This window comes from Hermetia illucens, chromosome 5 (genome assembly GCF_905115235.1).
Source record: "Hermetia illucens chromosome 5, iHerIll2.2.curated.20191125, whole genome shotgun sequence".
Classification (NCBI taxonomy): domain Eukaryota; kingdom Metazoa; phylum Arthropoda; class Insecta; order Diptera; family Stratiomyidae; genus Hermetia; species Hermetia illucens.
This window is the reverse complement of record NC_051853.1, coordinates 32,903,411-32,931,041: the sequence shown is the minus strand read 5'-3', so window position 1 is coordinate 32,931,041 and position 27,631 is coordinate 32,903,411. Positions and strand designations below refer to the sequence as shown.

Sequence of the window (27,631 nt, the reverse complement as noted above, 5' to 3'; positions counted from 1 at the left end):
TCTGTGCAGCAAGTGCGGAGAACAAGGCCTTTTTGCGAAGGATTGCGACGGAAAGCCCAAATGCGTGTTCTGTGTCGAAAGGAAAAACAGCGACAGCGCCCACATTATAGGAAGCAGTAAATGCCCAGTGTTCATAAATAAGTACAAATGAAGTTTATGCAACTAAATCTGAATCACTGTCGAGCGGCCCAAGACCTGCTCTCGTGTTCGAAAATATTGTCCACATAGCTATTGTCTGGAAACAATATGAAAATCTGCATAGCGGAGTATGGGTAGCTGACCTCACCAAAAAGAACCGCCGAATCATAGTGGGAATTCTCACTGGTCATTGTCGGCTGAACTATCACCTAAGGAAGCTAGAGATATCTACGGACACTGCCTGCGGGTTTTGTGAGGAGGAGGACGAAACCTCTATACACGTCCTGGGACAGTGTCCGGCACTTGTGCATAGTAGGTTGAAGCATCTGGGAAAACACTTAATACCAGATGCAAAGCTGAAAGATCTGGAAATAGGGAACATACGAAAGTTCCTAACGGTTTTAGGCCTGCTTGAGATACTATGATCAATAGGTACACTATAACCAGTAAAAGGGGCACAATAGTGCGACTTTCCTTTAACAGAATAATAATAATGGGTAGCTGATAAAAACAGCAAAGCCGCGATATGGGGCTGCGGAAGTCTTGCTATAGAAGATGTGAAAAAACATCCAAAGAACGGATTTACACGTGCCAAGCTAGGAAGTATACATATATATAGTTGTCACGCAGCCACGAGCCTCCCCCAGGAATTCACTTTGTTGCTTGAGAAACTATCCTTTGATGCCAGACGCTACAATCCCAAAATAATTGCCGGCGATTTCAACTCATGGGCAGAAGAATGGGGAAGCAGAAAAAGAAATGCAAGGGGGCAAATACTGCTAGAGACATTCTCGCGTTTAAATGTTGTACTTGCGAACTCTGGGGGAGCCAACACATACCGGAGGGGAGAATTACAATCGGTAGTAGACCTCACTTTCGTCAGTGATACTATTATCAAAGACTTGCAGTGGCATGTCAGCGATCATCAGGCTATTCTTCTGTCTTCCAAACCCCGCATAGGAATTATACGAAGCCAACATACGAAAGAATAACGATGAGGTGAGTAACTAACAAATTCAATGAAGAAATGTTCAAGGAGGTATTTCATGATGACACGTTATTATCGGGAAGCGCAGAAGAAAAAGCTTTACAGGTCGCGGAAAAATTGCAGCGGGCATGCGATGCCTGTATACCAGGGCGTACCGAAGACGAAATCCCAATTTCTGGTGGAATTTAGAAATTGAGGAATGCCGGAAAAACTGCCTCAGAGCTAGGAGATGCTCCCAGCGCAGAAGAAATCAACCTGAATTGGTTGAGCTACACACTACTACGCTCCCCACCGATTACCTGTCCTAAATTACTACAAAACATAGTGGACACTCTCTTCCCAGAGGATGTCAACTACACAAATCTGCCTAAAGTCCATGTAAACCGCGACGAAATTCATGTAGTGGTGGAGAATTTTTGATGCAGCAAGGAAATTCGTTGAAAATAAGATCCCAGGGTCAGATAGAATCCCGAATATTGCCCTGAAAGTGGCAGTCAGGACAGCAACAGGTATGTTTGCCAGAGTTCTTACGGCATGCCTTAAAGACGGAGAATTCCCCGAGCAATGGAAACTGCATTCCGAGGCCAGGTAAACCATTGGGTGACCCCTCCTCATATCGACCAACATGTTTGGCCAATAGCATTGGTAAACTATTTGAACGAGTATTATACAACAGGCTGCTCGCTGTTGAGGAAAAGGAAGGAGGCCTATCCGACAAGCAATTCGGGTTCCTTAAGGGGAGATCAATCGTCGATGCAATCAGTATGGTGACTGGCCTGGCTCGCGCTGCAAGACATATGCTGCGCAGTGGTGACGCTCGATGTAAAAAATGCATTCAACACTGCAAAGTGGGCGAAAATCGTAGAGGCTCTAACCAAACTACAGGCTCCGAAGTACATTGTACGCACCGTTGTTGCACTTCTTCTAGGAAGAAGATTATACTGTGACTCGGACGATGACTGAAATTATTCCCGTTAACGTGCGGCGTACCACAGGGACCTGTATTAGGTCCCTTACTGTAGTTAATTATATACGATGGAGTGCTGACGCTACACCTTCTTAACGGCGTGACAACCATTGGCTTTGCGGACGATATCGGGGTAACAGTAGTTGCAAAACGCTTAGACGAGATCGAAATCTATGCAAATGAAGCGATATGGGGGATCAATTCCTGGGTGAAAAAGTCCGGTCTATAACTTGCTGAACATAAAACGGGACTAGTGCTAGTCAGCAAAGGAAGGAAAGACACGACCATGAAAACTAAAGTTGGTGAAATAATAATTTACTCGCAAGAGTCGCCTAAATACTTGGGAGTAATGATTGACAAAAGGCTCAACTTTAGAAAACACATTGAGTGCGCTGCAACTAAAGCCTTCCATCTTCTTCTTCTTCCATCGCTGTAACAATCTCGAGGATACTACCGAACATTGGTGGACCAAGACAAAGTCGACGCCGTCTTATTTTAAGGGTAGTTAGTTCCATGCTACTCTATGCAGCTCCTGTTTGGGCAACCGTTCTGGAAAACAAATCAAACTGCGGAAAACTAGGAATGGCGTATCGACTAAGTGCACTCTGGTTGCGCTTATCGAACAACATCAGGAGAAGCAACATATGTACTGGCAGGGACAATCCCCATAGACATCTTGGCGGATGAAGGTTGGCGTCTCTACGACAAAATGTATGCAATCGGGGAGCCTATTGTACTACGACGGCAACTAGCACGGCGGGAATCCATCGCAGAATGGCAAAAGAGATGGAACGAGGCACAAACTGGCCTGGAACCTACCGTATCATTCCACACATTCGAGGATGGATTGAAAGGAGCCACGGGAAACTAAGCTACGAGCTAATACAGTTTTTAAGTGGACATGGAGGTAATCGGACTTATCTGCATCGATTTGGACACGACGAGTCACCATGCTGCCCAAGATGTGGTAACGTGGCTGAGAATACGGAGCATGTTGTATTTAAGTGCCCAAGGGTTACAGCACACCGAACTAGGCTGGAGGCGATCGCCGGCAGGCGCTTAACACCTGAAAATATAGTAGAGTTTATATTGGAATCAACGGAGGCATAGAATCAAGTGGTAATTGAGCTGAAAATGATTCATCAAAAGCTAAGGCATGAAGAATAACGAGCCGCAGTTAAAAACTGATCCAGCTCCGCGATGCAATGCTTATAGCAGTCCCGTGGCTCCCCACGTGGAAGAAGAAGGAGGTGGTTTTAGTGACTAGGAGTCTCACATAACTGCACGGCAGGAGCCAGCAGTAGGTTTTGAACCCTTCCACCTTCCAACGATGAAAAAAAAGGACAGACAGACAGAGAGACATTGAACCGATTTTAATAAGGCTTTGTTTTGCAAAAAAAAAACCTTAAAAATGGTTCCTTCAAATCATTGTTTCCATGGGTTGCTTCATTATTTATTGCACTGCATTACAATCTCGTACAAAATTTGCCGTAGACAATTTCCAAATTGCCGCCGCATCCTTCTTTCTTGTACATTACCCAAAGAATGCAATCTGATATTCAAGCCCTAATGAAGATGGAAATCGTGAATATATTATATGTATATTCTATCATATATCCCCGTACATACGTACATGGGAAGGGCCATTAGCCAACATATTTGCTCGTCGCTTCATCATCATCACCGATGGCCTTACAGTCTTCAAGTGTCGGCATTCCCTGCAATTGGTACAAAGCAAAACACAATAAGCAAAAACTGCATACAAGCCCTCAGTGATATGACCACCTACATACATGCATGTCGAATGCACCTTCCACCAACAATCAAACATACCAACAAAAACCTCACAAAGCACACAGAGCCACGACAAAAGTTAGCAATCCAACACATATGTGACACTGAAAGTGACATGCATGTTAGAGGCTGTTAAAGGCTATTATCCCAGCACAGCCTACCCGAAGTCACCTAATTACCCTCTAAGAAAAACGAGGGAGAGCTGCCCGATTTGGCCAGTTCAAAAAGGCAGCGGCGGCAAGCATAATACGCCGAATAATTTGACAGCGCAATAAAACTGCATGTCATTTAGGACATTCAGGAAAGTGTGAGATTGACACCGGGGCCAGTTGCAAAGCATCCCATTCACGGAGGCTGTAAAGTCTGCACAACGTGTTTAAGGTTGGGATTAGGAAAATAAGGGATTAAAGCCAGATGTCCCATGAAGATAGGACAAATACTCAGTTATGGCTAAATGAGTTGTTGTTGAGTGGAAAGGGGGAAAGGATGACTATCGGATATGAGTTAATTGCAAAAAGAGAGAGTGCAAAGTGAGGGAGGAGAAATGGGAAAGGGACTCTACACACGATGGCAGCATTGCTTGTTGATTTGAGCAAATTTAACATTTAGCCTTTCATAGACGAGCTATCGATCCTCGGAAAATTCTGAAATATAATCCTATGTTTGAAATCTCAAAGACGAATGTTGTCTACCTTTATCTCGTAGATTTCGGATTTATTATTAAAAAGTGAGCTAGCGTCAGACGACGAGAGCTATCAATGACGGTATCGAACCTTGTACGTTAGTATTGTCAATTAATGTCGATTGGCGACGTCTGTAACATTTTCGATTGAATAGGTTGAAAGTGCGAACAAATTCTACATGGGGTCGAAATTGCTCTCAATATCAATAGTTGGAGTTAGGAAGAACCATGTCAGTTGTTCTTACATTTAAAATCGACTCACCGACCGATTTTCATTCCTTCTTCCCGTCGCTATCCACTTCCCAAAATTTAGGCCAAACAATCACCTGACATGAAGCAAATTTGGCAAGTATTTAAGGGAATGCTAGCAACACCGTACCATTTTGAATTCTTTTCGAGAATCCTGGCTTAGGAATAACAATCACGTATATTAAAAACTGGAACGCCTTTGTAACTGGAGTCACGTTTCTACACTGAGGATTATGTTTTCAGGTTATCCGCAACTACAGCCATGCATTCACATTTCAAACTTCAAAAGTCAAACATTCGTCGGACTAAAAGTCAAGGTCAATGCAAGAATTAAACAACTAGATCATTCCTTTCCGAACCAAGATACATAAGGGGAGGACTCTCCTCCCGGAATTTTAATAAAAGTCCACAATAGAAATTTCAATGAAAAGAGGATTGAGAGATCCTAAGTCCGCATCCACTTGATGTCAGACCGGGCCAAGTGGGAAACAACTTACTCCCTCCTCTTTTGGTCTACGGAACCCTCGTTTAGGGCTTGTCACCCAAACTTTAAAAATATTAGGCGAAGAGGCTTTACGGTTTCTTACCAAGCAGAGGCAAATCGTCAGACGCTGTCTCACCTCTGCTCTGGGAGCAGCGTGACCGAAGCGGCTCGCAGATATTGAAAGCTCCTTGATCCGGTCCGACATCAAGTGGATGCGGAATTAAGACCTAAAGTGTACTGATTCAGCGTATAACTAGAATGCAAATCCTTTTCGTAAAGTGACAACGGTCATACCACGAAAAGTGTTTTATACTGGACAGATTTCTTCGAGGTTATTCTTTTAGCAGTTTGAGATACAAATAAGGAAAATTCAGCAGCAGAGATAAGTCGGTGTTCACCAGGAATTTAAATGTGCAGTATAAACAACTCCATTAGAGAAACTATTATTCCAGGAATTAAGAGCAATTGGGGGGCCAAACGGTGCACTGCAGAATAGACTAACGCGGAATATAGCTCCCTGATGCCAACCTACCTCTCTTTTGGGCGATGTGTGGCTTTACAGGGGCCAAGCCTATCGTCTACCAAGACCTTTAGTGAGCGGTGATAGCCACATCCTGCACGAGGTGATCCTACTATTAACAAAACGCTACGGATGTAGACTGGGGAGTCCAAAAACCCCTCCCCCCTAATCCAGGGTGTCATGCGAACCGTGCCCATTGGATAGTTTGCAAACGGGCGTAACTGGCTGTATTCGAACGGAGCCTCATTGATACCTGATCACTTCAGTGAGTAAGTTTGACCTTACAGTGCTATGGGGGGCTATGGCACGGCGGACCTCCTAACCCCCATATTCGTGGGAATTAAATGAGTACCCGTATTAAAACAAAAAAAAAACAGCCAAACATGCGGGACCCCTACTGCACACAAACTGGTTAACCAGGCGGAGGCACATCTCCGAACTATTGAGAGCCAGATGATTCACGTCAAGCAGTAGATGCAAGGTCAACATTGGTAAACTGCGAGGACAACGAGCAACAAACACCACTGCTCAAAAAGCAGGAACAACCAAAAGCACGTCTGAGATAAATGTATCAGACGTCAGAAAGGAAACAGATCTCAGTGGCGCAGATGCTAAATGGTATCTGCGTTACCAGAAGGAATTCCTAAAACCAGAAGAGGCCCTCAAGAAGGCTCAGCGTAAACCATCTTTATCTGAGCCAAGAAAGCGGGGAGCAGCGGAGGTAAGCTTGCATGAAGGGAATGCTCCCGAAAACTACAAACTGGAACCTAAGAGGAGAGAAAACCGGGCCAGATCAAGGGTGAAGGCAGAAATCGCGAAGCCCGACATTAGCTATGCTAGTGTGGTCAAGGGCATTCGACTGGCCATACTGCCAAAAATGTTTCACTCGGGAGGAGCAGAAAACTACCTAAGACCTTGTCGTCAGGCAGATGTGCAAGGTATGGACTGCGAAACTTGTGTTCACTCGGATAAGCTTTCGATAAGGTCATATACTGGTTGACTGCGCGACGGAAGACACTGCAGAGCTTTCTCCCGAAAGCCGCAACTATAGAGACGGAAGATCTCATGGACCTCCTAATGGCTCAGAATGACGATCTTCATACCTGATTATGAAGAGTATTCAGAAGCAAGATGGAGAGAAAGGGTAAACTCCTCACGATCGGAATAGATGACCGATCCCTAGAGGCAACCAGGAGCTTGCCTAATTCTTAAACGTATTTTAAAATATATATGTCTTTCAGAGTTCCTGGCCGGGGACCCTGAGGCTATCCAAGCCTCACTGGAAGCCGGGAGGAGCACTCGAAAGGCAGTCGTGGCATCTGGATACTACCCAGGGGACGACATCCGGGTTTCACCGGGAGAAGTCACTAAACTGGTGAAATACTGTGAGAAGATGGCGTTACCACTTCTCCTCGGCTGCGATGCCAACGCCAATCACGAAGTTTGGGGAAGCAGCAACACCAATCGAAGATGTAAGGTACTCACATCTTTATTCTCAGCAATAAGTTAGAAATATACAATATAAGGGGCACTCCAATATTTGTGGCCAGCACAAGACAGGACATAACTCTAGAAACTACTCTCATGAACAGGCTGGTCAAGAATTAGTGAGCTCTCTATGTCTGATCACAGAATAATCAGATTCGGCGTTGAGGGCAACTGCGTAATAAAAAGAATAATAAGGAATCCCGAAAGAATGGGGATCAAAGGACGTAGCTTGCTGGAACAGGGACCTGGCCAGAATGAGAAGAGAGATACGAAAACTCTTCAGCTGGGGACCGGCTAAGGTGCAAAAAAGCACACACTGCATACAGCAACGCGATCAGGGAAGCAAAACGGAACAGCTTCATGGAAGGCTTCTGTGAAGGGATCGAACAAATTACAGAAGCAACCGGGCTTTACAAGGTTGTAGCCAAATACGGGGCAATAAACACCTCCTTCTCAGAACTCATTGCCCGGTGGTATTTATTCCGAAAGCGGTAACGTTCTAAATCAATGTCAACACGCTTACCGGGCAGGACGGTCAACTGGAACTGCTCTGTATCAGCTGACGGAGGTACTATGGGATGTCATAGAAACAAAAGGAATTGCACTCTGTGCGTTTTTGTGATAGAATCCAAACTGGAGTAAGGGTTACTAGTGCCTGGTACAGGAAGGAAGGTGGATCACCTGAGGGCCATAAGGTTACATAAGATGGATGTAAAACGAGAAACAGAGGTCACATATTTGGGAATTACGCTAAAACGAAAATTACTCTGGAAGACGCATGTCGAAAACACTTGTCGGAAAGCCACGAGGGCTTTGATGACTTGTAGTACATAGCAGGAAAAAAATGGGGTTGAAGTCCTAAGATACTGCTTTAGATATATACTGCAATAGTAAGGCCAATGATTACCTATGGGACGATAATCTGGGAAGAAAGAACTGAACTCAGCACACAAGTCAGGGTGTTACACAAACTCAAAAGTGGGTTTACGTGTGTATCAGTGTGGCAATGAGGATATGCTCCACGACATCCCTGGAGGTCCTTCTAGGATTAACCCTTCTCCATCTGCACATACAGATACAGGTAAAGAGGCAATATTCAGAATGGCCGAGAGTATCAGTGATCCGGGGAGCTGCCTAAATCGATTATTGGTCCAAGGGTAACATCACAGCGAGTTTTCACTTTGATAAGGAGTTTGGATTAACAAGGCAAAATTAGAGAGTGTAGCTGTGACATACGGCAACTGATTATTTGATACACTGACGGATCCCTCACAACAGAGGGAGCGGGTGCCGGTGTCATTGGTCCAAGGAAAATTTCCTTCAAACCAATGTGTGCCTATACTAGCATATTCCAGGCGGAAATATACACCATAGACAGATGAGCCTTCTTTAATCTCTAAAGGAACTACAAGGGGCAGAACATTGCTATTCTCATAGACCGCCAAGCAGCAATCAAGGCACTTAGATCCAACCAGGCGAACTGTACACTGGTATGGGAATGTCTTGAAAGATTAAATATGCTCGGTTTGTTCAACAAGGTCAGGATACTCTGGGTCCCATCCATGCTGGGTTGGAAAACGATGAGGCAGTGGACGAACTTGCCGAGGAGAGAACAGGGACGTCTTTACATGGGTTAGAACCCTTCTGTGGAATCGAAAGCGGTTTCAGGGCTACTACATACAAAAATAGAGAAGAGGATCGGTTAAGGGAACTATACTGGGCGGGTCTACCAGGAATGGAGCAGTCCAGGATGCTTATTGGGGGAGACGAACCCATGCGCACAAAGGATTGCGTAAATCTCACTAAAAAGAACCTCCGAATCATAATGGGAATTCTCACTGGTTACTGTTGGACACCTACGGACAATGCCTGAAGGTTCTGTGAGGAGTGCGAGGAAACCTCTATACACGTTCTGGAAGAGTGTTTGGCACTTGTACAAAATAGGTCGAGGCACGTGGGAGAAAGGTGCGATTTCCCCTTAACAGAATAATAATAAAAAGAGCAATTGGGCGAACGTAAATTGCATTGTATTCACAAATATTTGGCCATATCTCTTTGTACGTGCACCAAAATCAATAATTCCTTTCCACCTTTTGTAATAAAAATGCGTGACACAATCAATTCACTAATGCTCATAAGTAGAACGAATCGATAAACTATTACGCCATTTTACTACCAATAAAAGCGAACTAAATGTTGCTTTAAATTGAGAAACAATCGATTGTAAAATATTAAATGGAAATCTACTTCCATTTTAACAAGTCCAATCAAGTATGAGCAAAGTAGATACATACACTATGCAAAATCTGTATTGTATTGGGAAAATGTTCTGTCTGCAAGGATTTGCTAAACTGGTGAAGTTAGATTTTCCTGGTGTACAATTTAAATAATTCATTGCTACATATAAAGCGATAATTGATTGATTGACACATGATCCACAGTTGGCGTTTTAAATAAATTAGGATAGACCATAAGAGACATCAAGAAGGACTTAAACCAATTGGGCTCATAGTTTCGTTGATTTCAAAACACATTTAGTATCATTTCGTACGCAAATGGTTTACAGACTGATCAGCGCGGGATTTTCGCAGAAAAAAGCTTTTGGGATAAAAGAATTTCGACATTCTAGAAGGGCCTCCATTGACTACTAAAAATGACCGCATCATGATACTACTTTTACTGTTAATGTTAGAAATCTCCACTATCTCAAACACTAATTTCTCCTTTTTATTGAACTTTTATTACTTACGAAGAATAAGGAAAGCAACGAAGCTTAGAAATTAGTGTGCGAGCAAAGTTATAAATCTCTTAGAAAAAGGTCTAATTACGAATGACTTCTCACGAAAATACAAGGGTTTTGGTCCTATTACTAGTTATCAAGTCGGAAACGTCAAGTAACTGGCGTTCGCTACTTTACCTAAACTCTAAACCCTAAAATACAAGGTTCGTTACCAAATTTGCTACATCTTTAAGCTCAAATTTAGTGATTGGTTCCGCCATCAGCCAAAATTATTGTCCCGATTCAGAAATTCATTCAAACGAGACAATTCTCTTAATGAGGAGTCTGGAAGCTGGAGTCTGATTTACCTTACAGCCAGTTGCGTTTTCCAATTTTTGAAACCTAATAGTGTTCCTAGATTTTTCAGCTTTGCCTTTCATGTTGCTTTTAGTAAGTGCCGTGCTGTCTATTTCCTTTTGAATTTATATTCCATATATTCCGGCCTGGATTGCTTGCATTCCGACATGGATCCTTTCGTTTAATTCCCACGAAATTGAACAGGAAAATCGTGGATGATCAAATCAACCCTAACATGTTGCAAAGTTGCCCTGGGGATGTATGTATGTAGGAACTTCTTCAATTGTAGCAATCAGAATAATCCGTTCGGGCGATGTTACAGTTCCCATCCAATCTTTCGAACTCAGGCAGGTTTCACTAAGATTTAACATGATATTACGTGATGATATGAAATATTATTTAAGGAGAATATATGTCTTTAGGGAGGTCTTTGATTTTCAAACAACAAACAAATCCGAACGCCCGAGATCTGGCAAATACAGCCTGACCCGGACAAGTTGCAAGCGATCTCAAGCTTCCCGCGTCCGAAAACCGTGAAGGATTTGCGGAGCTTCTTGGGCATGCTAAACTTCTATCGTCGTTTCCTGCCCAAGGCCGCCCAACACCAGTCCGTTTTGAACGCGTACTTGTCTGGCCCCAAAACAAAGGACACACGAGAGATTGTGTGGTCAGAAGAGGCTGTCCGCGCGTTCGATAAATCGCGACAGCAACTGGCTGATGCTACACTCTTGGCATTTCCTTGACAAGATGCACCCCTAGCCGTTTTTGTTGATGCCTCTGACATCGCAGTAGGTGCTGCTCTTCACCAAAAAGTGAACCAAGCCTGACAACCGTTGAGCTTCTTCTCCAGACTGTTAAACCCCGCTCAACGGAACTACAGCACTTACGATCGAGAGCTGTTCGCCGCGTACTTGAGCATTAAGTACTTCCGCTTGTCCCTTGAAGGCAGACCGTTCACAGTGTTCACGGACCATAAGCCTCGACACCTGAGTTTTATAAGCCAGTTTATGTCAGACATACAGCACGTGTCCGGCAAGGACAATATAGTTGCTGACGCTTTGTCACGCGTCCCCGAGGTTAACATCCCCGCCGCACTCGACTTCTCGGCTATTGCCAAGGCGCAGGAGGATGACGCAGTACTTCAGAGCCTCAAATCCAACCCTAAATACAAATTTCGGGAGTTGTTCATCTTCGGTTCGAACCTCTTTCTATGCTGCGAAGTCTCGGAAAAGGGACCCCGGCCATACATTCCGGCCACCTTTCGCAAGGAAGTGTTCCACACGGTTCACGACTTCGGCTAGTCACCAAGAAATACTTCTGGCCCTCCAGGAACAAGGATGTCAATTCCTGGGCCAAAGAGTGCATCGCATGCCAGAAGTGTAAAGTCACCAGGCATGTAAGGAAAGAAATGGGCTCATTTTCCCGCACTACCAAGTGGTTCCACACCATAAACCTCGACATAGTAGGACCTTTGCGAGACTCGTACGGTTACAAGTATTGCCTTACAATCATCGACAGGTTTACGCGGTGGCCTGAGTCAGTGGCAGTGGTTATCACTGACCAGGAAATGCAATTTGAGTCCACCCTTTTCTCTGAGTTAGGCAAACTCCTGGGTTTCGAACGCCAGCGAACTACCGCATAACACTCGCAATCCAATGGGATGTTTTTAATAAAATTACTCTTTCTGAGAAAATCCTGAGTATAATGCTGGTCCTTCTGGGAAAATCTTGAGTTTCTTCGTTTTCTGAGTTCTTTCGCCTTCTTCGTTGAGTGTAATTTATTTTTATTTAAATACATCTCGCTTCGTTTCTGAGAAAATACGGAGTTCTTTGGGTTTCATGTAATTTTATTTTCATTTAAATACAACTCATTTCGATGAACAATACTTTTCTCCACTCTATTACTTAAAAACTGACATTCAAAAACAATTCATTTTTTTCTAAATTTCTCATTTTTATCATGGCCTGCTCCGCCACGGAGAACACCGATGGTGGCCACTGTCAATCGAATTAACAACATTCAAAATAAATTTCGAATGCTGTTAACCCGCTGCGCCACAGAAAGATTCTGCACTACCAAGTGCATGTTGAAATTCCTGGGTCTCTGTTTACCCACGTTTTATTGTTGGTTCCTCCCTCTCCCTCAGCAGCAGACACAAACTGTGATGAAGTCAGAGATCCGACGGTTTTTGTAGAGCGTACTGGCTTCGTCCACCACATAATACAATGCAGATCCTGCTTTATGTTCAAGCGGAACCAGTACGAAAACTTTATCCAGCGCAACGAGCAAACGCTAGAACGGAAATACCCCTTCAGTTGCCGCATTCAAGATGTGTTTTCTTTCAATATTCTCATAGTTAGTTTAGCTTAGTTAACTGGGGCCATTATTAGGCCCATTGTACTATCCCCGTAAGTTGCCTATTCAATGGCTTCCCGCCTACGGTGTTCGCAGGCTTTAGCGAATCTGAGAACATTCTCCAGAGGCAGAGAGTGTGCAGATTCTTCATTGAAGAAAACCTTGCCAAGGTGTCTTCGTCTGAGATCTGAGGATGCCGGGCAGCTGCATAAAAAGTGCAGGGCCGTCTCCTCCTCCTCCTCACATTGGCTGCACACAGCCGAAACCACTACCCCAATATTTTCCATATAGTAGTTTAAGGGGCAGTGTCCCGTCAAAAACCCTACTAGGGTTTTCATGTCCCACTTCTTAAGGGACAACAAAAATGCCGCTCTAGTGGCCCTGAGCTCCTTCATTTTCGCTTGCCAGCAAGAGTCCAAATTTCTTCACTCGGTTGCGTGAATGCTTGCAATTTCACCCTTCAGAGTAGACTTGACAGTAGATGGTCGGATTCCAAGAGCTGGTTCTGGCCCCAGCATTGTGGATCCAGAGCCTCGGCGAGCTAGTCTGTCAGCTTCCTCATTCCCGGGGATGTTAGAGTGCCCCGGCAACAACATCAGGAATGTTTCGTTCAGTCGGCCAAGTTTCAGCAGCACCTGATGACAACTCCACACCAACTGGCTTGATATGTCGTTGCTATTTAGTGCGGATAATGCCGCCCGACTGTCGGAACAGATTCGAATGGTGCGACCCCTCCATTTTTGTCGCAGACATTCTTCTGCTGCCAATGAAGTGGCATATATCTCCGCCTGGAATATGGTCGTCATTTTTCCGAGGGGTCGGGCCAGTTCTATAATCGGATTCTCCGAGAACACCCCTGCACCCGATCCATCCTCCATGACTGACCCGTCGGTAAAGATTATTAGGTGTGTAATCTGAAAAGACTCGTGGCCACTTGTCGACCATTCTTCTCTTTCGGTGATTACGACAGTGTATGTCTTTTCAAAGACGAATCTGGAAACCATATGATCGGTCGGCATCAGGGCTACCGGATGTTTTTCAAGGAATTTCCAGATAGAAGCATGCCCGTTGGATTGGCCGCCTTTCCACGCCCCAATGGTATCGAGCCTATATGCGTCGTTGGTCGCTTTCCATTTCACCTCCAAGTGAATGGGGGGTAAATTTAGGATAACTTCAAGTGCCGCAGTCGGCGTAGTACTCATTGCTCCAGTAATACTTAAGCAACCAAGTCTCTGAATCTGCGTTAGCAGCTTCCTGCTGTTAGCAAAGTTCAGTCTTGGTCACCAGACGATGCATGCATACATCAAAATGGGTTTTATTATGGATGTATACATCCAATGGATCCGTTTTGATGAAAGTCTCCAGGTGCTACCTATCGTAGTCCAGCAGCACCGGAGCAATCTGCAGAATTTCTGGTGTTGTTCCTGAATATGAGGCTTCCACGTTGACTTGGAGTCGAAATGTACTCCTAAGTACTTGACTGTTTGTGCCAGCTGGATTTCCGCCCCTGCTAAGGTGGGTAGCGTATAGCTGCCCCACCTGACGTTCCTAGTGAACATAACTAGTCCAGTCTTCCTAGCGTTCAACGTGAGTCCATTGCGGAGGCACCAGCTGTGGATTACATATTCTCATAAGTAACCACCAAAGTATTTCTGATACTACAGCGACTAAAGCGAAAATTATTCAATATTTTTATGAAAATCTGTAATATCAGCAAATCTTATTTGTGTGATGCCACTTCAATGCTCGAGTAAGATTAGAAGATCAAATACAATCCGACTTTTAAGAGAGAACGCTCGATATCTTTTCTCGGTTATCTTCCATCTACTGCCTTTCAATTGAGTCAATTCATGAAGCAAATCACGCCAATCTATTCATACGAATCACAGATTAATTCCATCGTGCCATTTTAAGGTTACAGCGAATTTTCCATGTAGAAAAACTATGACTTAAATCTACATAAAATCAAAGTACGTATCCCCTTAGAGTTTAGTATGACACTAACTCAATCATCTTCCATTACCTTCCCAAATCCACTCTCAAATGCACATTTTCTAATCCAATTGCGAAAAATTAAACCAATCAGCGTGAAAAAGTGCATTTGTATTGTTATTTTGAAAACAGAATTCAATTTGCACCATTAGGCACACACAGAGGTTTCGACAAAGGGATTGGATTAATGTTTTTCCAAGGCAACGCATTCAGGGGATGAATGAGTGAATAGACGGATGATTGTGTTGCTTTGCATCCTCCGCTCGCCCGTTATCATTCGTATGAATACATCCATGCATACGTGGATAATAATGAAAGTAGATGGAACCCTACTTTCCTTCGGGATAATTCATATTGGCAGATTTATATCTTTTGCGGCCGGACAGACGGTCGAGTGATTTCCCTCGTGGGTTTTTCCTGTTTTGATCAATTAACACGAAGGGATGATGGTGATGCGAGCGGAGTTAGCATTCAGAAAGGTATCTTTCTGTCGGTTGAAAATGGAACATGGAATAGTTTTGATTTGCGTGCAAATTTCGATAAACGTGAGGGTGGTGGATGCGGGTAAGATAAGGGTAGGGAGGTGGGTTTAGTATTTGGATTTGATTGATGGGGTATACCATATATTAGGTAGTAGTGATTACGGAGAAATGGTGTTTGTTATTTACGTATGTATTTCAATTATATATGCAATATATGTGTATTAGTGTGTACTGAGCTACAAAGGAGGTTCAGATAAACTAACGTTTAATAAATTGAGAACAGCTCATGTGGTCCAAGGAATCCTTAAATTCAAATCAGAATTATTACCAACAGAAAACAATAAACCGGCCAAAAATTTGCGACCTTCAGTAGCAGTATTTCAATGTTTAGTGTTTAAAAAAGTGTGGAAGAGGGCGCAAATTTAGATCACTTAAGACTGATGTTCAGTTACCTATGAAAAAGTGATTTTAGCTTCAGTATTGCGAAAATCAGAGAAAAACTTAAGGCTGGGTTTGAAAGTCACCATTAAATTATCTTAAATTCCGGGCTGGGTTTGAAAGTCACCATTAAATTATCTTAAATTCCAGAAAACGTCAGCAACTAATTTTTCCTAAAAGTGTCAAAAGCCAATATTAATAAATAAAATGCGATAAAGGAACCCAGCGAACCCCTTTGGGAAAAAGAAATTTTTGAAGAGGTGTTAAAAGATCAATAGAGATAGAAACCAGTGGCAGAAACGTCTTTGATCTGCAGAGTCGCTTGAAAAATTGTTAAAAAGTTTGTGCACCATGTGGTATTTGGGCAAGCCTCCGTAACAAAGCGGTTGCAATTATTCACTATTCTTTTAGGTTGTCCCGAGTTCATTCCAAATCCATCGTTTTTCGGCTGAAAAACCAAGTTTGACTAGATAGATCCTGCTCCAGTTCATCTCAAATATTTTATTTTTCCATTAAACGACTGACGGCTTCGTGCAAGGCACACACAATTCACCAGATGTTGCCTTACTTCGGTGGAATTAGGACTTTTTCAAATCCTTAAATCAAATTGGCGTTGGCCAGTGAACCCTTACACTAAAAAATCTAAGGTGTTGCCCCATCGAATATTATCATTGTAACGTGCAAAGACTCCATTTAAAACGCCCCAATGCCTAATTGATTTGAATGGCCACTTCTTACCAATTTTTCAATTCGAAGAAGTTCTACACTCTTGGTTGTCAATCAAAAAACTCATTGTGATTTGCATGCCAACCTTTCTTCTTTGCGTGGTGGTCGTCAATGTCTAGTTGCACAAAACTTAATTGGTACCTGCTCAGACTATGATGCAGTAGCACGGAAACCGAGATAACCCTTTGGAAGCAGATTCTCTGGAAAGTTCACTTCTGGTGTTGTTATATGCAGTTGGCCCCATTGTGGGAGTTTCATGCTCGCTCCAGTTGATACCCCAAATTGCAGGAGAGAGCCCTTTGAGCCCGACGTAAAGTTGAGCTTGTTTTCAACCGGGTGCTGGAGCTCAAATATGGAAAAAGTGCTAAGCACATGCCATAAACTGGTACATTCACATTAAGTTGGGAAGCGTTAATCAACGTAACCCGTTCCTGTTGTTCGAAATTTTCATAACAGGGAAGTTAGTCTTTGGTAGGAACTGATCTAAAACCATTGCTCATTACATCTGCCCAGTCTATTTGTAAGTCTCCTAGAGTCCATCTAGTCAAATTTGCTTGTTAACCACATTTAAATCAATGCGATTAAGGTCTAAAGAAATAGTTTAGATATACTCGTGTATAGCTTCAATTGCTAGAAAATCTTTTTCAATAACTGATAAGGACTGACCGCACGGCAACAACCTTTAGCTATCGAAAATGGACTATGATTGGAATGAGCGCATGCTCCTCGACGACAGTAGCGACGGTTCTCTCCAACATGAGTGGGAATTCCAGCGATATAAACTGGACATTCTGGGTCTAAGCGAAGTAAGATGGTGGGACTCTGAAGATTGTGACAATGTGCTTTTGTAGTCTGGAAAGCCAAGTGGTAGCAGACGCGAATCCGGTGTCGGGTTGTTTCAAACGGTTACCGCAAGGCGCGCTCTCTTGAACTGAGAGCTAGTTTCTGATAGACCGCAAAATTTCGATTCAGGCTAAAAAGCATCAAAATTGTACAATGCTACGGATCAACGAAGACTTCCGATGAAGTGGAGAAGGATGCTTTTTACGAGCAACCAAACGCGGTGAAGCTTTCTAAAGGTGACACTGTGATCATTGTGAAGCGGAAGATGCCTCAGATCACAATGATTTCAGAACTGTAAATCGCATTACGAGATTGCATGTGGTCGCAAATTTTTCGATGGTCCCGCGAAGGACGTCAACGGTCGACTTATCATCCGTGATGAACAACGGAAGAGGTGGAAAGAACTCTTCACCATGATTTTTAACCGTATCACATCAGACGAAATTCCTTCTTTTGGTGAAATGTTTAATCACGGCAACATGCCGATACGGACTATTCCTCCATGCAGAAGAGAAATCAGTTCGGCCATCAATACACTCAAACAGAGCAAAGTTGCTTGGCTTGATGATCCTCCTGCATTGACTACATCAACAATGCGCGGAATATAGATCTCCGCTGCACTTGCTCTGCATCGATTGCGATAGCGTGAACAGGGGGTGTATCTGGAGTGCTCTAAGCTAGAGAGGCATTCCGGAAAAACTAGCCGCTATTATGAGGGCGATATATGATGGCGGACAATGTCATGTACTGCACTGAGGTCAAATTTCTGAGGATTTTGAGGTCCAAAGCGGAGGCCGCCAGAGTTGCATCCTGTTACCGATATTGTTTCGTCTTGTTATCGGTGATGTCCTTCATGCTGCATTGTCCGGAGGACGTGAAAGAATTTAATAGAACATGACATCTTTCCTCAAATACCTCGACTAAGCTGATGATACCCGTTTGCTCTCTTACCGGGTCATGAATCTTGGCCACACCGCTCTTGATTTGAAAAGAGAGGCAAGTAGAGTTGGACTGAAGGTAAACACCAACAAAACCAAGGTTCTCAGTCTGGCGGGTCATCGCGCTCTCCCTATCTGCAATAATGGACAGAGCATCGAAGGCTTCCATCAATTTGTATATCTAGGAAGCGTAGTTTCTGCGGACGGTGGCACCGAACTCAATGTTGCCCGCCGCATTAATAGCGCTAGATTTGTTTCACCGCCCTGTCTACAAACTGGAAATACAGTTATCTCAACACTAATATCTGTTCTGTGCTAGTATCCTTTCCATGTTACTATATGGGAGTAGCACATGGACAGTTAACTCCATTATTACCTAAAAGATCTAAACTTTTGTCAATACCTGTTTGCGTCATATCGTTGGAGTATGCTGGCATGGCGCTATTTCAAACGAAGAACTTAGTCAGCGTACAGGCCTGTCACTCCTACGTGATGTGATAGGAAGACGGAAGTGGCAGTAGTTAGCCCACACATTGAGGAGGGGCGGCAATTGCATTGCGGACTATGCCATACAGTGGAATCCACTCTCCCGAGAAGCTGCGAAGACTAGCGCCTAGATGTGGTTGACGCGCTATACCCCAATAAGAGGCAACCATATAATTTCTCTCATCATCTTCACGCAGAGGGATTTGTTATCGTGACTGGATGTCGGATACCAGTCGACTCAGCTGTGAATGAGTACCTGAGTAAAATCAGGGTAATAATCTCAGGCGAGCGCAATGCTGACCACATTGCTTCCTACAGTGTACTGTAGTGTACCATTACGGTCTTGAATGAAGTGCTCTAACACACTTCAAGGCCCTGATCCAATATGGATTGTTGCACCAACGATTATTATTATTATTATTTTCACGTTTGTCTAGCGATTTACTCGGACCCACTATAACCTTAACGGGAACCAATGGCTTACATTACCTTAATGCCTTCGGAATTGTGAATTTTGAGGGTCTTAATAATAAGAAATGAGGAGAAGTCTTTTGAAAATAAGTTGGGACTATAAGAAAGATGTAACTGGGCATATGATCTTGATAGGGCGGAGATGATTTTGATGGTCTTTCTCAGACGAGGCGAAGCGCGCCGGACAATCTTTTGCTTTCTTATGTTTAGGGATCATCACGTCATATTATTCGACCGCTTTGGATGTTTTGTATGCGAATCATACTTGAATGCCTGAGTTTCATCCCCCAATAACCCCCCCAAAGTAAACTCAATTTGAATACATTTCGGATAGTTTTGATTCTTTGAAAATATATTCCGAAATTAAACTTTCGAGAACAAGGGTTTTGTCCAGGGTCTCCGCTTCCGTGAACCAAAAAAGGTGCAATAAGTTGCTTTCCAATTAGTCTAGTCCAATATCAAGTGAATGCGGACACAGGACTTTCAATCCTTAAACAAACAACTAGCTTCGGTCCAACTTGAACAATCCAGTTTTTGCATTCATTATTTAGTAATTCACACTCTTGGTGTGTTTGCAAGTGTTTATAAGGAAGTAATCAATATTTAGGAACCATTTCGACCACGATAGTTCCAGGGCAGAGGTGATTCTAATAGGCGAATGAACAAATCGCCTGCATAAAGATATCAGGAGCAAGTAAGTTAAGGCAAAGGATAAGAATGAGACTCTACTTATTGTGCCACTAAGGTGAGAACTCAGTCAGGAGAGAAGTCATACGAACACATCTTCAGTTTTGGGAAAATCAGTGTTGATTATGTGCACATCTTTCCTTTCATCCAGGGACACAGCGAAAAAGTAGGTAAGCTCCAATAATGATGACATAATTTTCCTTCCACTTCTTTAGAAAGCCTTCAAATAGACTCTTATTAAAAACTAACGAAAGGGAGGGAGAATGTGCGGTTAATAATTTTCTCAAAAGATATTCAGTAGAAGATGTGGGTTTCAGAGGAGAAATGAAAGAGGGATAGGGTCAAGGAGGATTGGATGAGTCGGAAATGAAATAGGAGGGCGAGTTAAATAATGCCAGATCAGAAAAGGAATAGCTTCGGAGAAGCTCACATGTTGAGCTAGAGAAATAGGAAGTGCAATCACCAAAATTATGAGCAGTCGATGAAAGGGAAGTTCGGCCTTGAGACCAGAAGAAGTTAAATTCTTGTCGGTCGAAAGAGCCTTCAATGTTCCATAGATATTTGAAACAATCATTCCTGATTAAGGTTTCCACTTATAAACCCAGGACTTTAAAGTTGGCTTGATCACTTTCTGGACGTCGGAATCTCAGTGTAATTCCAGTTTCTACTGTGAACCAACGAAGTAAGGAAGCAAACTAAGGAATAAAATGTCAGAACAATTGAGGAAAGAAACTTATTTATAGCTAGGAAATTGGCCTACATTTAATTTTCACGGTGGTTCAGTTAATATGGAAGTTAACATCAAGATAAAGATTGTGAGTATTTATTTTAAGATTAAGGCGGAATTGCTGGGTGATGAACGGAATCGATAGCGATGAATGTTGGCAAAAAAACAAGAGCGATCAATTGTTATAATTGTAATGAACGTTATATTGTAGGGCAGAGCAGGACTTCATGTAAAATTTGGGAGCTACAAACTGGGGAGTGGCATATGTAGGACGACAGGTTTCGGCCATTCAATTGAGTAAACATGGAGGCAAAATAAATGCAGGAAATAATGAGCGGGACGAAGTTCGACGGTGAAATACGAATAGTGCTTGGCTCATTGGGTTGGGATTTAAGCAGAAAATACTGATATCGAGATTATGTTGTTTCACGGCAATTAAAACTCCTCCAGCCAGGACATTGTGGCAGAGCGATATTCGAGATTTTCCAACAGAGTAGCCGGATCCAAGCAGTCGCCAAGAATGGAACGTTTTCCATTTTTTTTTTTAATAAGTAGAGAAAAATTGAATTCACCTGCCAGTGCAAACGGAACATGAAATATTTTGTCTAATTTAATCCTATGTAATATAAAAAAAATTAAAGAAAGTTAATAAAGCGGTGTACAACACTAACAGCATCACAATCTCTAAAAATGCCAAGCCAAGTTTCAGTAAGACAGATCAGATCGTGCATTGTGGGTGGAGTGGAAATAGGAAGCAGCTTAATCCTGAATCCCCTCACATTTTGGTGGTGTAATATAAACAGAAATTTTGTAAACAGTTTTGACAGTTAATAACTTTGATAAAAACCCCTCGTAGTCAGAATGACGACAGAATCAAACCATTTAGGTCATGCAGGTATGTTATTCTAAATGATGCTTTAACTCGGTCCAGAAATGTCAGATTGAATCTGAACAAAACGGAATTTTTACGATCGATCCCCATGAAACAGGCACAATCACTGTCAGCGGCAGTGACCTGCCCAGAACTAAGCTATTTAAATACTTCGGGTCAATGCTATCAGCCAGGAGAACTGCATTATGAAATTGTTTACCCATTAACGCAACCTGGATGATATGACGTTCCACAGCTGGTGTTCTTTGTGATGGGCGTACTAACGAACGTCTCAAATCTAAAATTTATCGCAACGTCGTCCGTCCTCCTGAACGGGGTATTCCGGTAATGGAGACGAAGATGTTGCGTTGGACTAGTGGCGTGATACGTTTTGATCACATCCGAAATGAGGATATCCGCAATCGTTATAGGGTTGCACCGGTCGTGGGAAAATTGCGAGAGGCATCTTCGATTGTATGGTCACGCAATTCGTGCTAACGAGAATTCACTTGCCAAGATTGGTCTGAACATCGAAATCGATGATGAACGACCAAAAGGCAGGCCGAAATAAGGGTGGCTTGATACGCTGGACGGGGATTTACAAGCCTCAAGATTGCATCCAGATCAGGCATTTGATCGAGCCAAATGGCGAAACCTATCACGGCAAGCCGACCCCGCATGTGAACGGCACAAAGGCTGAAGAAAAAGGATTGTCAAGCCAAGTGTCAGTAAGATGGATGACATCGTGCATTGTGAATAGAGTGGGATTTGGAAACTCTTGCAGTTTGCTCCTGAGGCCTGAATTGATCTCTTAGAAAATACAAGGCGGCTTTGGTGTTTCAAATTTTTCACGAAAGAACCTGCCGGTCAGAACAACGACAGAACCAACCCATCTGTGGTAGGTCATGTGAGTATGTTATTTGCAGCGACCTTATAACTCGGTCTTAATTGTTGTCCGTTGCCAGTTTGGCAGAAGCAAACAGAGGCGATAAGTACACCAGCTTATGTTCCATGTATTATACATACCTTAAGAATCAGTTAAGGTATCAAATTCCAATCTCGATATAGACATTTGTTTGGGGAACAACGCGTAAGTGAAAACCTTTGTCAGCTAGGGATGAAGTAGGAGGAATATATTAAATGCTTACAATACGCCTTAAAGGTCAATGAACACCATAAACGGAGTAGGGATTAGCTTCTTCTAGCAAAATCAACTAAACTAATTTCAAAGACATTGGTGGAAAGTCTTGTCTCACACAGTATGTTCACTAGTTTTAATGGCCAGCGATGCAGGGTTTTTCTTAATTGCACTCTTTCATTTTTGAAGATATCTAGGGTGGTTGGTCGCAAACTCGCAAATCGTTTTTAGTCCTGAGAATATTAGAAGTTATTAGAAAATGCTCTTCCCATGGGAAAACCAGAAACAAATTCCAACAATTGATAATATTGACCTAGAACAGATAGTTTAGATTAGATTACGATACTAAGTCTAACACCTCCTTTTTAAGGTTTTGTGTGAAACAAAACCTTATTAGAATGGTGACGGTGTCTGTCTGTCCGTCTGTCCGTCTGTCTGTCTGTCTGTCTGTCTGTCTGTCTGTCACACCCGATTTATTCGGAAACGGCTAGACCGATTGTCACGAAAATTGGTGAGAGTATGTAATCTGGTGATCCCTTTACATGTAGTAAGTGGCGCCATCTTGCGTTAAGTTTAAGGGGGGGCTCTCCGTACATGTGAATGGAGGGTGCAAATTTTTTTTCCACAGAATGTAGCCAAGTAGGGTATCAAATGAAAGGTCTCAATTAGTACTTTTCGAATCTGGTTCAATATTTGATATTAGATGAAACATAGGGGAGTAAGGGTTGAAAATATGACCCACAAAAAGTGTAACAGGTCTCGTTCTCAGAACCTATCCAACCGAAAAATCTGGAAAAAATCACAGTGGTGCACCTCTACGAAATCTAGGCCTCAAAATATATCCGGTTCCGATATCTGCACAAATAAAGTTAATAATAGTATATTTCCACATTTTAGAAATTTACCCGGCACCCCCCCTTATGTTCATCCCAGAAGTACAAAATTTGGCATGAGTGTAACGAAGAATATAGTGCACAGTTTGGTCAAGTTTGAAGAAAATCCAACTATTATTAACAAAGTTATTGGGGGTGAAACTTTACAATTTTTTGTGAATTTCGTGCACTCTACAACCCGCATGACGTCATCATCACATATCAATTCGTCAATACCACCACGAAATGAATTCTTATGAATTGGGTCCCAGACAATTATTTTGTTTTAGTTTTTTAGTTATTTGTCAACCAGACATGTGTATATGTAGGTATATAATATATGCGTGCTAATGAACTTTGCGGCTAGTGCCTAATTCAGATAGATATAAGACGTAAATCGGAAATATGGGTACGATAAATTTAGATACGTGCATATATGTGTACAGTATTCGGTAATAGGCAGTTTGTTTGTTTAGGGTGAGCGTGATATCTATGGCTGTAATATGTACGTATGTCTCGTAGTTTGGAAAAATATGAAGGATTATGTTAGATTTGTAGCTATATACGGACAGAGAAATGTGCGTCTCTTACATAAGATGAACACAAAACCTTTATACCCGAAGCGCGAGCTTCCGGTATTCCGACTTGTTTAAGGTTTTGTGTGAAACAAAACCTTATTAGAATCGAGACGGTGTCTGTCTGTCCGTCTGTCCGTCTGTCCGTCTGTCTGTCTGTCTGTCTGTCTGTCTGTCTGTCTGTCTGTCTGTCACACCCGATTTATTCGGAAACGACTAGACCGATTGTCATGAAAATTGGTGAGAGTATGTAATCTGGTGATCCCTTTACATGCAGTAAGTGGCGCCATCTTGTGTTAAGTTTAAGGCGGGGCTCCCCATACATGTGAATGGAGCGTGCAAATTTTTTTTTCACAGAATGTAGCCATGTAGGGTATCAAATGAAAGGTCTCAATTAGTACTTTTCGAATCTGGTTAAATATTTGATATTAGATGAAACATAGGAGAGTGAGGGTTCAACATATGACCCACAAAAAGTGTAACAGGTCTCGTTCTCAGAACCTATCCAACCGAAAAATCTGAAAAAAATCACAGTGGTGCATCTCTACGAAATCTAGGCCTCAAAATATATCCGGTTCCGATATCTGCACAAATAAAGTTAATAATAGTATATTTCCACATTTTAGAAATTTACCCGGCACCCCCCCTTATGTTCAGCCCAGAAGTACAAAATTTGGCATGCGTATAATGAAGAACATAATGCACAGTTTGGTAAAGTTTGAAGAAAATCCAACAATTATTAACAAAGTTATAGGGGGTGAAACTTTAGAATTTTTTGTGAATTTCGTGCACTTTACAATCTGCATGACGTCATCATCACATATCAATTCGTCAATACCACAACGAAATGAGTTCTTATGAATTGGGTCGCAGAGAATTATTTTCTTTTAGTTTTTTAGTTATTTGTCAGCCAGACATGTGTGTATGTAGGTATATAATATATGCGTGCTAATGAACTTTGCGGGTAGTGCCTAATTCAAATAGATATAAGATGTAAATCGGAAATATGGGTACGATCAATTTATATACGTGCATATATGTGTACAGTATTCGGTAATAGGCAGTTTGTTTGTTTAGGGTGAGCGTGATATCTATGGCTGTAATATGTACGTATGTCTCGTAGTTTGGAAAAATATGAAGGATTATGTTGGATTTGTAGCTATATACGGACAGAAAAATGTGCGATGAAGTTTCTCACATAAGATGAACACAAAACCTTTATACCCGAAGCGCGAGCTTCCGGTATTCCGACTTGTTCCTGTTTATTCTTTTCCAAAATATATTGTTGAAGCAATTTTTTCAAATTATACAAATTCGGATCGGCCTGGACATCAACAAAGCAAATAAATGTCTCTACGGGAACACGCATAGTGGTAGTACTGCCAATGAGACGTGAGTCCCATAAATTCGCAAATCATCCCAATCTGATCGAAAGTCGTCCCCTAATTTTTGGATTTCTTTAGTTAGCACTTACTTTTAACGAGACAATTTTGCATCTAATTTAACTTTTTTCTTGAATAATCTCTCTTTCCATTTGACGTAGAGTAAGAGTTGCATTTTGCCTTTTTCAATTTCGATTCTATCCTGACCTTGAATTAAGATTGGTAGAATCCAGGCTTAATTCCACCCTTCCAGCAAAATACATATTTCCCTTAATCAAATCAAACATCTCAAAAGTACTTACATTTACACTCGTTGGCCTCGTGATCCGTTGCCCTTCCCCATGGTCGATCAAAGTAAAAGGGTTCGCACCGCTCGCAATCCCTTCCTGCTGTGTTGTGTTTGCACTCGCACGTCAGGAGTCCATCCTTGCCGGTAATACATCGGGACGCGTGGCCGTTGCACTTGCACCGTCCGCCCACGGTAAAGTCGGAAACCGCGTAATGTTGTCCTACTGCCGTCGTGGTTGCCGTCGACGTAGTATAGGTTTCGATAACATTAGTTCCCAGCAGGCTATCGTGATACTTGCTGCTTGGGACGAATGCCTGTTGCGATGTTAGAAAGTGATCCTCCAAGGAGTCTTGGGGCATCTGAAGACGGTGAAAGATGACTCGAACATCTGTGGCTGTAACCCAGTCCTGAAGGACAGGCGATGAATCGAAATCGTGGGCTGAAGGACGACCTTCAAGAGTACTAAACGCAATTCGAGTCCCTTGAGTTCCATCCCCGTGCCGGTGGGAGTCAGTGCAACGAGCTTCCTGCTCATTCGCTTTGCCGATAGTCGCTCGATTCGGCCGCCCATATACCCTTCTGCATTGCGAACTGTAGAATTGGAATGGTTGCCAGGACTTCCCGTAGTCAGCGCTTTTGTATATTGCAATCGAGTCCGGTTTGATGGAGCGGGGACAGAACAGAAGGTTCACATATGTAAGTTCGTATTTCTTTCCAAAGGATAATGTCAAGGTAACATTGTCAGGAGGCGAATTAATATTCGTTGGTGGGACAATGGGTTCCGATCGCCAGCAGGTTACATTGTTCGGATTATTCAAATCCGTTAGAGCAGAGGCTGGGAATCGCTTTTTCGGATTCGTATCGTCGCAGAGGTGGCATAGTGGTCCTTCGCTTTCGTTGCTATCCACAGCCCCATCATTGTCTGGGAGCTCGCAGTACTTCTCAGGTCCTTTCTGACCGCAAGTACTGGAAACCTGGACTGGGGTCCCAAATGCTGCGTTCACGAAATCTGGAATGCATTTTCGCGCCTTTTCGTCATCGTAACACGGATCGGACTGGGCTTGCGAGGAGAACATCTTGAGGTAAGGATCCGAAGCGAGGGAGACGCGGACGGTGAAAACCGCGACAATCAGTAACATCATGAATACCCACGACACCTTCATTTTGGATTGCATTTTCATAACAGAATATTCAGGACACCTTAACCAACTAATTTCGAAGCACTTCTCTCAATTTTCAGTGGAAAATCACAAGGAGCACATCAGAGCATCTTCAAACAATTTTCACTTCTTCTCGCGGATACACCGGGAAAGTGTCGGATAGGGATAGGAAGGACACTCGTTGCCAGCCGTGGCTAAGACCGCGGGACTCGCCTTCACAACCGCGGTCTCTTGTCCCCGACTTCTCACTAAAGATTCGTCACTCTATTTTGTTTGCGGCTTTTCCGTTTCCTGTTGCACTTTTCCTTCACGAAAAGGCAAGAGCTGCCGGCAAATTTCGCACACTCAGCCAGAGACACCCACAACACCTTCAATTTCAACGCTAAGATACTGGCATCCGAGCTCTGCTGGACCACCGCCACTTGACTGCAACAAGCTTGGCGGCAAGAAGTCTACCAGCCGATGGCCATGGAACCACGGAACCCTCAGAACAGCGATTCGCGCTCGACGTTCATTCATACGCACACGCACATCAGCACAACGCCTCAACGCACATCCCTCATCAGTGGAGTTCAGATTGCAACTGGCAGCATGTGTTCAGTCTTCTTGTCTGCAAGAAGCGCAGGCAACATTCGACTGGGTACATCGCGGGTGCTGGCTCAGGTGGTCCAGCAACATGTTCGCTAGCGCGCAGCATCCATAAAGCATCCGCGATCCGACTCTGAAGCTCATTCATCTTCCCGACTTTTACGGTGAGTGGAAATGGGCGTAAGGTTGGATGCTGTGAGTGCATGGACCGGAATTTGAGTGAGA

General features: G+C 43.0%; 1 protein-coding gene across 2 annotated transcripts in view; it reads right to left on the bottom strand.

Moving 5' to 3' along the window:
• LOC119657755 (netrin-B) overlaps positions 1-27,422 on the bottom strand; it is a 298,913-nt gene extending 271,491 nt beyond the window's left edge. The window contains exon 1 of one of the 2 annotated variants that reach the window (XM_038064810.1): positions 25,672-27,422. In XM_038064810.1, the coding sequence (XP_037920738.1) occupies positions 25,672-26,839 (1,168 nt within the window). In that variant the 5' untranslated portion in view covers positions 26,840-27,422. The remainder of the gene's footprint in view (positions 1-25,671) is intronic. The other variant, XM_038064809.1, reaches the window with a different exon arrangement.
• Positions 27,423-27,631: the final 209 nt, after the last annotated feature.